General features: G+C 32.2%; 1 protein-coding gene across 4 annotated transcripts; it reads right to left on the reverse strand.

Annotated features, from left to right (window-relative positions):
* Positions 1-2,130: 2,130 nt before the first annotated feature.
* Positions 2,131-10,979, reverse strand: LOC135832744 (neuroglian-like). 4 transcript variants are annotated; one of them, XR_010556370.1, is made up of 11 exons: positions 9,271-9,647; positions 7,528-7,758; positions 7,338-7,435; positions 6,526-6,707; positions 6,222-6,349; positions 5,948-6,106; positions 4,622-4,824; positions 4,221-4,517; positions 4,047-4,124; positions 3,678-3,959; positions 2,131-3,585 (listed from the first exon to the last, which is right to left on the reverse strand). XR_010556370.1 is itself a non-coding variant. In XM_065346191.1 (11 exons), exons 2-11 carry the CDS (start codon positions 7,704-7,706, stop codon positions 3,471-3,473), a joined length of 1,665 nt encoding a protein of 554 aa, XP_065202263.1. In that variant the 5' UTR covers positions 7,707-7,758; positions 10,727-10,979; the 3' UTR covers positions 2,131-3,470. The 4 variants fall into 4 exon arrangements, 3 of the variants coding, with proteins under 3 accessions (XP_065202263.1, XP_065202264.1, XP_065202262.1); XM_065346191.1 differs by lacking the exon at positions 9,271-9,647 and adding an exon at positions 10,727-10,979 and having other exon boundaries at positions 3,734-3,959; XM_065346192.1 differs by having other exon boundaries at positions 3,734-3,959; positions 9,407-9,647.
* Positions 10,980-13,668: the final 2,689 nt, after the last annotated feature.

Genomic DNA, 13,668 nt, shown 5'->3' on the forward strand with positions numbered 1-13,668 from the left:
GCATATTTTTTGACTTCTTAAGCACATTTATTTTGAAAATTCTTTCCCCGTCATTATATCAAAACAAAATCATTGCTAAGATGATGCAAAGTTCAAAAATTTTGGAAATTTCAGGCTTTTATAAATTCAGCGTAGGTAAGTATACCTATAGACAATCTGCTTACCTATTTGATTTTTGAATGAAGAAAGTTCTTCCTTCTTCAAAAAATAATGATCTGAAAATATTGAAAAACTTCGTCAAACTCAAAATCCAAGACCTTTACTGGGTGGTTGAAAATTTGGAAATCGCTGAACTCATTTTCAGGCGAATTCGTTAAAATATTTTGGAATAGAGTGATGCCATTTTTTTGTCATTTATTGCTAATTTCAAAAAATGGAAAAAATTTGGTAAGTTTTTGGCTATTTTTATCAATTTTTTATTAGGTAACTTCCATTTTGAAATTGAAATAAAAAAATGTTACCATATTGATTCAAAAAGTAATGAATAATGATATATTAAAATTATTTGTGGAAGATCAAAAAAACAACAGGATGTGAAGTGAACGATTACAATTTATACTTATTAATTTTGCTAACTCCGAATTGAGTCCAAATACGAGTAGCCCTGGACAAAAACTCAAGAAGAATGTGTTGCCTGTCTCTGAAAATTGAAGAAGCAATCTTGACTTCATTAAAATCAACCCAGACATTGAAGAAACGAATCAATCAAATTAGCACCTGTGTGTCTTCGATTTTTCATCTGACGTTTTTTCTATCTATTAGGTAAATTTGTGGTTCCTCACTTGGCACGAATTTTGTTCTCATTGGTAAGTATGTATTCATCATAATTCATATAGGTACCTACTATACATGTAATATTACATACTTACTTATTTTGAAAAGAACTTGTAAATATATTATTTTCATTCAAAGACGCCCAGTAGCTTAGGCTTTTTACGTCTACTGTTTGACACAGATTACAAATTCAATCAATTAATTCACAACAAAATAACAACAAAAGGTAAACAAAAAATAAACTGAGGAAATGTACCTACCTTGAAAATCTGTTTCATCCAGCGTTTCATTGCACTGAAAATATAACTTTAGCTGTTTTTTTTTCGAGAACCAATATGAGGCCTACTATAGGCTGTTCATTATTAATTAATTTTTATCTATTTGAAGCCCCAATTTGCAACTGTATATTATATTTTTATTCTAGTTTTTTTATGTAGGCTATATATTTTTTACTTCAACACGTGAGGTCAAGATTGTATAAATGAAAATAACTTTGTAGGTATCTATATTAGATCTTCGTCAATTCATTTTAAAAAATGTTTAATAAAATAGGTAATAAAAAACAAAATCCTGCAGTCAAAATGAAAAAGCAGTTCTACCAAGAGTTTTAAGAAAATTCATAACATGAATTCGATCACATTATGATTCGGTCTTTGATGTTCAAGGCAAATATTACATTATGAATTAAAATTCGTTCAATATTCATGAAGCAAAGTTTAAACTGGGTAGTTTTTTTTAGTTATCATTTCAGTAAAGTTTTTTCAACAATAAGTACCCAACATATTGTCTTGCAGCTATTTTTCAATCATTTAGGACATGGATGAGATTTTTTTAGACTGCTCTGTGATTTGAGTGATTTTTTTCCCAATCCTAATTATACATACTCTTGTCTTGCAGCTATTTTTCAATCATTTAGGACATGGATGAGATTTTTTTAGACTGCTCTGTGATTTGAGTGATTTTTTTCCCAATCCTAATTATACATACTCGTACGTTCTTTTGGTAATTTTCCAATTTTTTTTTCAAACTTTTTAATTATAGCAATTTTTTTATTCATACCTATTCGCCAATTTTCAAATGATTTTTATAACTCGAATGTGCGCTTTTAATTTTTCTGCAACGAATTTCCCGAATATGTACCTTCTCAACATTTTAACGTAGAACGTAGGTAACTATATAATAAAATTTAGTAGATGCCTTGATACTCATTCATCGCTGTGCGCAAATAATTACTCTTACGATTTATTTAAATTTTTAACTTTCCTTGGTAGATCACTCCTCATCTAATCAATTCTAGCATTGCTCAAATTGATGCGAAATATTTTCAATATTTTTAAAAATTTGTAAAAACACCAGTTTTATACATTTTAAAAAATTTAATTCAAGTACATAGGTAACAATTATATTTTTTTCTAAACAGGCTTAACTTAGGTATGTACATAAACTTTCTTTGATAGATCAATCCTCGTCTAATCAAATCTGTATTGCTCAGATTGACGCAAAATATTTTCAAAATTTATATAAAAGCGCCAGTTTTATAAATTTTTTCAAAAATTTAAATAACAATTATACATTTTTTAAAACAGGTTTAACTTATAGGTACAAGAGAAATTCTTACTCTCCATTTTTTTTTTTTTTTTTTTTTGATTAAAATTACTCAAGTATGCGTAGATAGGTATCTCTTAGACCTAGCAATAAATTACCTAATTTAAAACATTAAAACGCTTATTCACATATCAACAGAAAAACAAAGTAAAAATAATAAATGCTCGACTTGAAAATTAATCACGTAGGTACCTAGGTAAATATAATCTATGGATTCGGATCACAGCTCAATAATAAATATTTCGCATTAGGTCAACTTTCGCTATATATGTATAGATTGCCCCCATACATTACGCAGCCCATGACATTTCACTGACTTTTTGCGGACCGACGTTTGGTTTGCACTAGCAGGGCCGCGCTTGATTTTTTCCATGTGTTCTCAAAGCAGCTCACTGCTGGGCCATGAAAAGAAGGTATATACTCGATCAGATTGGAGAAAGACTTATATTTAAGCTTATAATTCAATTTTCAATTTTTAAGGAGGGCTCCCCACTCAAGTGTATGTTTTTTAGATATTCCCCAGACTTTTTCCGCCATCAAAAAAATGTTTTCATTCGCTTCCAGGGAGGTGAGGAACTCGAATAGCTCGTGCATGTAGCGCCAAGTTCATAAAATCGAATAATGCAGGTCTTTAGTAGTACTCTGCCTCATATACACACTGCGTTGGCTTGTTTTGAATGTCTGTAGCGATTGAAAACTGAATAGACTTTTTGCAGCCCGGCACTGGGCTGCGAAAAGTCCAGATGGGCCGCAAAAAGTCTGAGGTTTATCTAGTATGGGCTGCGTAATACCACTTTTCATGTGTAGATATAGATAATATAAACTAACATATACATACGAGTACATACCTCTACATATTATATGCACTCATAAAAATAGATGGATAATTATTTTTAAAAAAGAAGGGAAAAAATTATGAAAACTTTCAACTTTGGTAAACTAAATACACATTGTAGGTACAGGTAGGTAAAGCGAGATAATTTTTCATTAGAAAATACATACAAAAAAATACTTCAACATTCTTTGAGTTTGTACAAACATCGAAAAGTTCGATCGAAATAGGACATATTTTCAAATTACAACCAAAAAACCTATTCTGCTGTCGCAGTATTGTTTTTAGTGTGCTTACCACGACGTTTTTTAGCCTCAGGATGGTTAGAATCTGAATGATTAGTTGAACTTTCAGGTTGCGTTTGACTAGGATTTCTATAATTCATTGCAAGAGGAAAATACGAGTAAGTTGATTTATTTTTCTGATCATAACTTGTTACTAAATTACGTAGGTAGGTAGTAGGTACCTGGTATTATAGCCTAGATTATTGCAACGATAAACGAATTTTTAAGTTTCACTTACGGCTCAGGAGTTGTACCTAAGTTTGCTTCATGATCATGATCTGCCAATTCGTATTCGTTATAACGGGAATCCGTTTTACATTTCATTACAATAAGAAATATGACTATTATACTCAATATTATTGACGCGATCACCAATACAATCGTGACCACCTTCCCGGTCTCAGCAGCATCAGTTGGTTTAGTGCTAACTGGTGATGTATCAGTGGTATTCTGTGGCGATGGATCTGCCATATTGAATTAAATCAACTTATGTAGGATAGGTTGAGGTACAAATTATTGACAAATTATTCGATATAATTTGAAATACTTACCAGGAATATCTGGGTTGGTAGAAGATGCTGCAGCTGCAGTGGAATTTTCGATTTCGGTCGAGTTCGTGTTTGGTTTAACTGAAAAATAATCACAAAAAATAGGTAGTATGTATTTAAAAATAAATAGCTATAGGCGATGTCAGGTTAAAAGATATTCTAGTGTTATTTTTTTACCTGGTTCTGCATCTTTTACAAGAAGATACACGTCTTTGTACACGGATCCGAACTTATTGAAGATTTTGAAACCATAATTTCCAGTATGATTTTTCGTGACATTTTCTATTTTAAATGCACAATCGTTAAAACCACCAAAATTTAGATTTTTGTAAAATGTTGCTTCACGGATAGGTATTCCATTGTATGTCCATTCAACGTCTACGTATTCAGCTCCAGCATATTTGCAGTCAAATTCCGCTGTATTATTTTCAACTATTTGCACTTCACGCGGTTCCTCAGTAAAATAAGGTTTAACTGCAAAATGATAAGAGAGGTTTAAGTAAGTATGCCTACTTTATATTGAGATGAAACCACGAATTTTTCCTATATATCGAATAGGTAAATTTAATCACACAAACCTATAATCACGCTGAAATTGTGAGTTTTTTTTGTTTTGTTGGCAACGCCGTCGTCGGTTACTTTGCAAGAATAATTTGTACTTTGATTCTGCCATTGAAAATTTTTTATTTCCAAATATTTCTGAGATTTTCCTAATGCAACATCGGGCGTATCTTTCTCAAGTGATGTGCCATTCATTTTCCAAATAATTTTCAGCGATTCGCTATGAGAAAAACAGCGAATACGTATTTAAAATGTGTAAATCAATAAAATAGGTACTATATACAGCTGTTGCTTAGAAATAATATCGAACATCTTCAAAACGATTTTTGCGTTGAAAATAACGGAAACGGGAACGAAACTTTTCGAGTTGAAATGAAAACTGGTAAATAATTACCAATATTGACCTCGACCGTTTCCGTTTTTCAAGATCTTTGCATTTTTTTTGAAATATGTTTTCTTAGGAGATGAAAAATTCAAAATGTAGGTATCCTAAACAGACGATTCTCAGAGCCACAGTTTTCCATTTGTTCTTTGAAAAAACAAAATCCACTCGAGGCTCCAGAATGGATCAAAACGGTCACCAATCGACACGGGGGGGGGGTCGAAGATGGTGTACAAACGAAATTTCAGCTTTCTAGATCAATTTGCTAAAGTTTTGATTTTTTTTACCATTTTTACTCAAATCTGGATTTTTAAAAATTTGCCAAAACTCGAAAAATGAATTTCAGCGCCTGAAATTTTAGCTGGTGGTATATGCTAAGATCCTCTTTCGATTCCTTTTGGTCCAGTTCAAAATTTTTTGTGCCGGTTGGGATACTTCCCTGGTTAGATATAAATTAGAGCTACATCTCCTCCGGCTGGTCCACGTGATGGGTCACGGATGAGAATAGGGATCTGATTTTATACAAGTATGGAGATGTACCTGACTGGTGTGTTGAAACTGTAGAAAGTGTTCAATTTTTTTTTAAAATTTCCTATAGGTAGGTACCTACTTCGATGTTTTCACATTTTATAAAATGGCGAGGGAGAGGGGCTCACTGGCACCAGCATCATTTAATGATGAACTGATCATAATTCAGTTAATCCGTTAATCTGATCAGTTAACAGATCAGTGATTCATCAGCAATACCCAACAATGTATAATGATTTAAAACCTTCTATAGAGATGTAAAGATTGAAGGGAAAGAGTTTTAGTTCAAAAATTACTGCAGCACGAGGTATTGAATAAAATCGAATGGCATAGAACTGCAGGAGTATGACTTCTTGTACCTTTTACCATACGCTACATGCTATACATTAAATAGGTAAGTATGTAATTCCATAGGTATTTAAAATCAACTTACCTTCCATCGTATATGCAATACAATTTTTTACTTTTATTATACTCAGCGTATTCTGTTTTATTGCTCACATATCGTTGAAAAGTTTTGGGGATAGGCTTATCCTTTCCAGAGCTAATTGATACGGTTAATTCAATTTGGCAAGCCTTGTGCAGGAAATTACTAAAATAGTAACAATACCTATGTCAGTTTTTCTCAAAAAATAAACTGAAATTTTTCAAATCTATGCAAAATGGCATAAAAAAGATATGACGAATCTGGTAGATAAAATACGCACTTTTGCATAGGAACTATATAACTATAATTTCCAGAATCGCTCGTTTCAATCTTGGAAATCCACAAAGTACCATTTGGATCTAATGTCATTCTGTCATTTTCTATTTTTTCAGATTTTCCATCATTTTGCTTCATGAAAAAAAATCAAAAGATTAGATGAAATAATTTGACATGTCATTTACATTAATTGAATCCATAAAGAAGATATAGGTATTAAGTTCCTACGTATTAACTACCCGTACATGTGTATATGATTTCAGCGTAATCAAGTCATTTTACTAAAAAGTAGATAGGTATGTATTTACTTCTCGACTCCAATAATTCTGTTCCTTGTTCATCGAATCCTCTTTAAAATTACATGTCAAGTTGAACGGGTTTCCTGCCGTTGCGTTATTTGATCCGTTGATAAAGTGATCGAATTTGCGAAGGGAAACTGAATTTGACCTGGCAATACCAAATTCATTCTGGATGAAACATTGATACTCGCCTATAAACAATAAACTATTACATTATAACGCTTTTGAGAAGACATTCGCAATAACTAGTTACCTACCTATCTACCTACATACATCTACATATAGCCTGCAGATTACGTACCTATCAATTAATGTGTTTCAAATTCTAAACTATAAATGACTATATCTTGAATTTAATTCACTAATCAAGTAAAAAATTCCGTTACATTATAGGAGGCACGCTGTTTTCAATGGGACAGATAAAGAAACAATCAATTCAACTCCTAGGCCTTCTAGAAATCAAATAGGTCTGCCCAGGAATTCCCGAAATGAAACCCCCGCAAAAATTGATTATTATTCAGCATCTTTCGTTGGAAATGAAAAAGACAGGAAAGGCAACAAAATCGATAGGTACCTAACCACTCAAATTACCTACCTATACGATGTTTTTGTAAACGTTTTTCTCGTCACATGGAATACTTTGAATTAGTCTCAGAAACAATAGGCAATTTTATGCTTAACAATGGAATGGTGATGAATACAAATTATTGATACGTAATTTGGTAGGTACCTATCCTAAATGGCTATACTCAAAAGTCAGAAATATTTAATAAGTTGTAACACTTTCTTGAAATAATTAGGAATTGATAAAAAAAAATTACCAGTATGATTGTTGGTAGGATTATTAAAAGTTAACGTCCCATTGCTTCCTGTTGAATTGAAACCCGATAAAAATATTCCGTTCTTTTTCCATGTATAACTGCGCATATTTTAAGAATTTAAATCAGAATAATCTGCTGTACAAAACGAACATCAATCACCAAAATATACTTGCGTATTTATTCTCATTACTTGAGAGGAGATGCGCCCTCTGCTAGACACGGAATACTTATTGACATATTACTACGGAAAAATACAACATCTTCCACCGGTTGATCAGTTATACGAGGAGGTGTATTTTGCTGATCTGCCACAGCCGTACTGACTAAGGCAATAAAGCAAAAAATCGCAAGATTTTGTTTCAGGTTCATCACCGAGGAATTGTGTCAATTTGCGAGAAATTTCTCCGATGGAAATGAATCACTAAAATAAATATAATTTTATTAGAACAATTGTTATCAAAATATAGAACCAAATACAAATAACCCATAGATATATCTACTCGTACATCCGTAAAAATTACGTTTCCTGAGATAAAATTTGTGGATTCAATATCACTTGATTCACACTAGAAAATTATGAGTAATCGCGTGGTATAATTAGATATCCTGTAGGTACCTATTACCTAACCTACCTGCGTTGCACATACTTATTCAAGTTGATATTGAAAAATTTTAAAACACCGCGGTCTAGTTGACAATATGGAAGTGTAATAGGTACCTAGTACCATTATTAAATAATAGCCCAGGCCCCGGGGAGAGGTCCCCAAAATCGATAAAAGCTTCCCTATCTATTCACTATAGGCAACTATGCGTGCACAAAAGTACGATATTAAACGTATTCTGAAAAAATTGGGCTACAATATTGAAATACACGTTAGCTAAAGAAACTATATGCGATGGGAGCAAATTTTGCAACAAAAAAAAAACAAATTATGCTTTATTCAAATCTTAGTTTTTAAAGATTGAATTGGTGAGCAATTTGAAAAATGACGAAAAAAATCAATTCAAAAACTTGTAGCTTAATTTGTAAAAAAGTATGAGGCAATGAGTTGAAATTCAGAAAAATGAGAAAGTAATTTTGAAAGATTCGAAGTTGTGAATAAGTATAGATATTCCGGGATCAGTGCCATTGTCCTTTAAAACAGCAAATCAAACTACGTGAGTATAAGTTGGATTGCATCTCCTAGAAACTGAAGGGACAAAATTTCCTGAATGATACAGAAAAACTAGATCTGATTCTACCATCAGACGCAAATACTCGTATAAAAAATCATTTCCAGTTTTAGTCCAATCTTCAAAATTAAAAGCGCCATGGTTGATTAAAATTTTTAAATTCTAAAGCACCTTCAATTTTAGACATAGGCAATATGTATGAACATGATTTTTTTTTGTAGATCGTTTGAAGCTTTGCACAAGTTATACATAAGGTAAAGTGCCCAAATGTGACCACCTTGAGGTTTATTTTTTTCAGATGAATACGACCTATGTAAGCCGTAGATCACATTTACGAGCTTTGTCGTATAGGTTTAAACAAATTTATGAGGAAATTCTTTTTGGGGAAGCTTGGCGTGTCAAAATGGGTAGGTAATGGATTTTAGATAAAAATTACAAGTAGGATAAGTGGGTATTTTTATACAGGAAAGTTACATGGAGGAACCTGCCTATACTTCAGATAATTAAAATGTATGATTAATTGAGAGTAATTTATTTCCTATGATTGAAAAAGATTAGTATGGGAACTATCTACAAATAGGTAAATACCTATCAAAAGCCAAAACGTATGTATGAGATCGTAACCTCTTTTAGGTGATAGATATTTATTCGATATATTATTATTATTCAGAGAATGATTACGAATATGTTAGACATATTAAAATTAGGATTGTTTAACTCGATCATATAAATTTATTATATGTCTATATAAATATCATACCTGATATAATTAATTAGCTTTTAAAATCCTAGACAATTCCTTGACAATTTTAATTTGAAAGCTAAGACGAAGTCAATTACCATGACTATATTGGAGCCCTATATCAGAAGAATTAGACCTAAATTCACATCATTACCTAGGCGTGTGCCTCAGCACCGCCATTACTGGCTTTCGTGACTCAGATTTACTCTTCCATATTCAATTTGCTCGATTCATTCGAAATAACTCGCGAAATCATGATCGATAATTCAATTAAATTCAATTACGAAATTAAGTCATTTTATTGACATACTCGAAACATAATAAAAATAAGAAAAAGGAAAAACTGATCAATTAAAACGCGATCGCGTAACAAACGGAAATTGTACGTACACTTCGAAATCTAAATTACTATTGGTGCCTAATATGTTAGGTAGGTCTTACCTAACATCTGTAAGTTCAACTTTTCCCCACTCTCATCACTTAAGCCCAAGATCATTGAAAAGTTATGTCGTTAATCTAGTCTACCCTAATAAATTAAGGCAATTACTTCGACTCACACGACAGCTTCAAAATCGTTATATGTAAATCGAAAGGAGAGAGAATTTCGCATCTATTGAAAACATCTTACTTTCTAAAAATAAATCGAATTTGGGTGAGAAACTACGTTTTTAAAATAACAATTTTTTGTCCAAATATGACCACCTAAATGTGCCCTAAAGTTGCCACTTGAAAAATATAAAGAATCAAATTTCAACAAATTGACATAAAAAGCTGGATTTTGCTGTACATACCTTATTTTCAACTCGATTAATCGATTGGAAACGGTTTCAAACCGTTTTAAGTAGTTTTGGAGCCTACAGCAGATTTTCAAAGTTGCAATTTCCAAAAACTCTACTAGAAGCTGGAATGCAAAAATTCACTTAAAACCCCTAAATTTAACACGCTGAGTCGAGTCGACTGAGTCGACTGAAGGTAATTTCGAGCCGTTCTGAAACCACCAGTGATATTTTGAAAATTCTAGATTTTATAATAAAGTGCGTATGTAAATTTTAGCTTACCAGCTTCATTAAGTACAATTTTGCGGAAATTTCAACTTTGAAAAATCTGTGCCAAATTTGGCCACCGAAATTATTTAGTCTAAATGTCATAACCGTGCGTTGATTGCTATAGGTCTACTTGAAGACGAGTAATTCTGATTTGAACATTTCATCTAGCTTAACACTTTTCTTAAGAAAATGACGAAATTTTAAAAATTTTCCAGCTTAAAATTTAACGTGGTAAAAAAATCAGCTTGTTCAAAAAATGTTCGGAATTCAACTATTTTTCAATGAGTGCAGCAATGTTAAAAATCCCTACTTTGCTTTTAATTTCCCCACTTGAATACCAAAGTGGTCGCATTCACCAAAAAACAAAGAAAAAGTGGTTAGATACCAAAATAAAAAACATAAAAATCGCAACAAGTAGGTACGCTTACCTTTAATATCTTAAACTAAAACCACTCGCAAATTACTATCACATCAATAAAAGCACGAACAGTACGAACACTGACTAATGTTAGGTAACTTCACTCTCTAAAATCAGAGTGACATCTTGCTGAGTATTGTACACGAAGTTGAACGATCTCCAATATTTATACTTAATTCCATAAAATTCAGATATGTAGGTAATAGGTATGTATCTAAACGTTCAGCTCAGTTAAACCGATTTACTCTGAAATTCAATGAAACTTAATAATTTGTTTCAGATTTTTCGCACTTTCTTCGATAAATAAAATTCCCCCACAAATTACAAACTTCCACCTCCCAATGAATGACTCATTTTCAAAGGATTCACCACGTACTGATAAATGAGTAAATATAACTAAACTGTAACGAGAAATGCCTCATCGATGATTTTCGATTTCAAATGAAATGAAATGTATTTGACGAGTGACCACCGTCGCGTCGTCGATGATAGGCTACACGCGTACAATTTTATCGTATTATTTTATAGGTAGGTACCTACCTACATAAGTAAGTTAGGTAACTGTACAGGGTGCCTAGAAATATCGAGTACTCCTAAGAAAGTTTTTCATTTAAAATATAGGTTGGCAACGTGAAATGGATGCATATGATTGGTGGAATGTTATCCCTCCAGTCCAACAACCAATCATGTGCTATTATTATCATTCACTGTGACCAACCGAAGTATTTTAGTAGAAAACTTTTTTATGAGTACTCGATATTTCTGAGCACCCTGTAGATCTTCAATAAATTGAAAAAGTACACCTAGTCCATAGATAGTGGTAGATACATGGTATGTACCTAGATGTACCCAGAGAGTAAGTGAAATAGTGAGACCTTGTACGACAGTGAAAGAAAAGGACAAGAATTATCCTCAACTCGATTTTTAGCTGCCCAAATTAACTTCCTTGCTTTCAAGATGAATTTTTAAATTCCAGAAGAATTGAAACTCGCATTGGGTGCCTCAAAATGAGCAGAAAAGGTTAAACTCGGTTTGGGGAAGTTGATATTCGAATAGGTTGGACTGATTTTCATTGCTTACTTTTACTAAATATTATGTAGGTATCAATTTTTCTTTTAAAAAATGGCATACCTAAATCGCCGAAAATAGTCAATAGGTATTTGGTTTTGAAAAACTCATCAAAAAAACAAAAAAAAAAATCAATTTTGGGCACCTGAAATGTTGGTTATTTACGGGAGTGTTAAAGCATAGGTACTCCTTCAAAAAATTACCATCCTATTCAAATCGGAGGCGGACACCACGAAAGGCTCCCTTGTGGACACCACAATTTTTCAAAAAACTGACTACTAAACGTGAAATTTCGGCAAAAATTGTTGCGTATTCTTTTCACAGTTTTCCAAAATACTCGTATACACTTATTTTTTTAAAACAATACATATTATGCGTAGGAAGTGACTATTTTTTCGAACGAATCAGGAGCTTCGATCTTAGTCTCAGGAAAATAATTTTTCCTCCATCGTCCATCTATTTCTTATAAATAGAAGTATAAACTCCAGAACAAAAAAAACATTCGTGCGATAAAAATAGTGAAACAAATCGTCAACTGATGGGCTCATTTAAATCGTTTTTTTTTTTTTTTTGGTTTTTCCCCGTTCAAAAATTCGCGCTTCTCGTGTAAAATCAGGCAACGTGACTGTAACGTTCAAAATTAATTTGCAATACATTACAATTTTGAAGAATTGTAGAGAAAAAATCAATTCGTCATCGCCAACATATTTAGAATTCAGAGATAAGATAGGTACCTGTTCTATATACATATTCATCATTAGTGTGGCAACTTTGTTATCTGATGAATTTTTAAAGGTCGAAGCAGAAATTCAATCATACGATTTTCAAATTATTCGAGTTCGAGGAACATCGACGATAAATTACCCACTTTTAAAAATAATTTTCTAGGTATTCATTATTACCAGTGCCACAGACAAGGGGGGCTAGTGGGGTAATTTGCCAAGGGTCCGCATTTTTAAAAAGTTTGTGAACTTGACTTTTTCAAAAAAAACAAATGCGATTTTTTGTTTCGGAACAGAGAATGAAGACTTATTCCGTTTTTGAAGAAAGAATGCAAACGTCATTTCACGATATTAATGATATTAACTATTAAGGTTTGCTTGTTAAAAAAATTATTAGAGAAAAACTCTCCCAAAAAATTGTTGTTGACCTCAACTTTCAGAAATGAAAAACTTCTCCAATGAACTTTTTTTCACTTGTGGAAAAATTCTCAAATCATTTTCGACCTCGATTTCATGAGAAAAGCATGTTTGCTTCAGAGGTGGAAGGGAATGTAAACAATTTTCAGGATACCCGCATTTTTTTGCCCCAGGCTAACATTGGCTTTCCCAATCAAAAACAAATTAGTCTTGTACGTGCAGGAACGATTGCAAATAAAAATTTACATTTTAAAAAATTATAACATCATGATCACTGATCAGTGTGTAACCATTTCCAGTCGATGATTGTCGAATCGTTCGAAAATGATGAATTTTATATTCTACGATTATTGATTAGGTATCACTGATTATTCACTTTATTTCAATTACTCAATCAATATGATGAGGAGTCCGCGCCATGACAATTTCCTGTTGAAATCATTGCCGTATTTTCCTCTAAACGACAATTTCATGACTTTCCATTTACCTAGAATTATTTCAACGCAAATGAAAAAGTATTCGATCGACAAATTTGACCAATCATCGATTAACATGAATCCACGTATGGTACTCAGTACCTAGTACTCGTCATCATTATCATCACATTTCCATCCAAAAAATTATATTCCATTTTATTTATAAAATTATAATATTTTTTATTGTAAACACACGACATACAACAATTAAAATAAAAAAAAAAAGACTAAATATTACATAAATGTATTCAAACTTTCTTGACAATTTA

Source organism: Planococcus citri, chromosome 1 (genome assembly GCF_950023065.1).
Source record: "Planococcus citri chromosome 1, ihPlaCitr1.1, whole genome shotgun sequence".
Lineage (NCBI taxonomy): Eukaryota > Metazoa > Arthropoda > Insecta > Hemiptera > Pseudococcidae > Planococcus > Planococcus citri.

Excerpts from the sequence above, each read along its gene's own strand:
- LOC135832744 (XM_065346191.1), bottom strand. The coding sequence starts at position 7,706 with ATGAACCTGAAACAAAATCTTGCGATTTTTTGCTTTATTGCCTTAGTC. Across the intron at positions 6,107-6,221 it reads TATATAGTTCCTATGCAAAA|TAATTTCCTGCACAAGGCTT; the intron begins GTGCGTATTTTA and ends TTACTATTTTAG. Across the intron at positions 3,960-4,046 it reads TACCAACCCAGATATTCCTG|ATCCATCGCCACAGAATACC; the intron begins GTAAGTATTTCA and ends TCAATATGGCAG.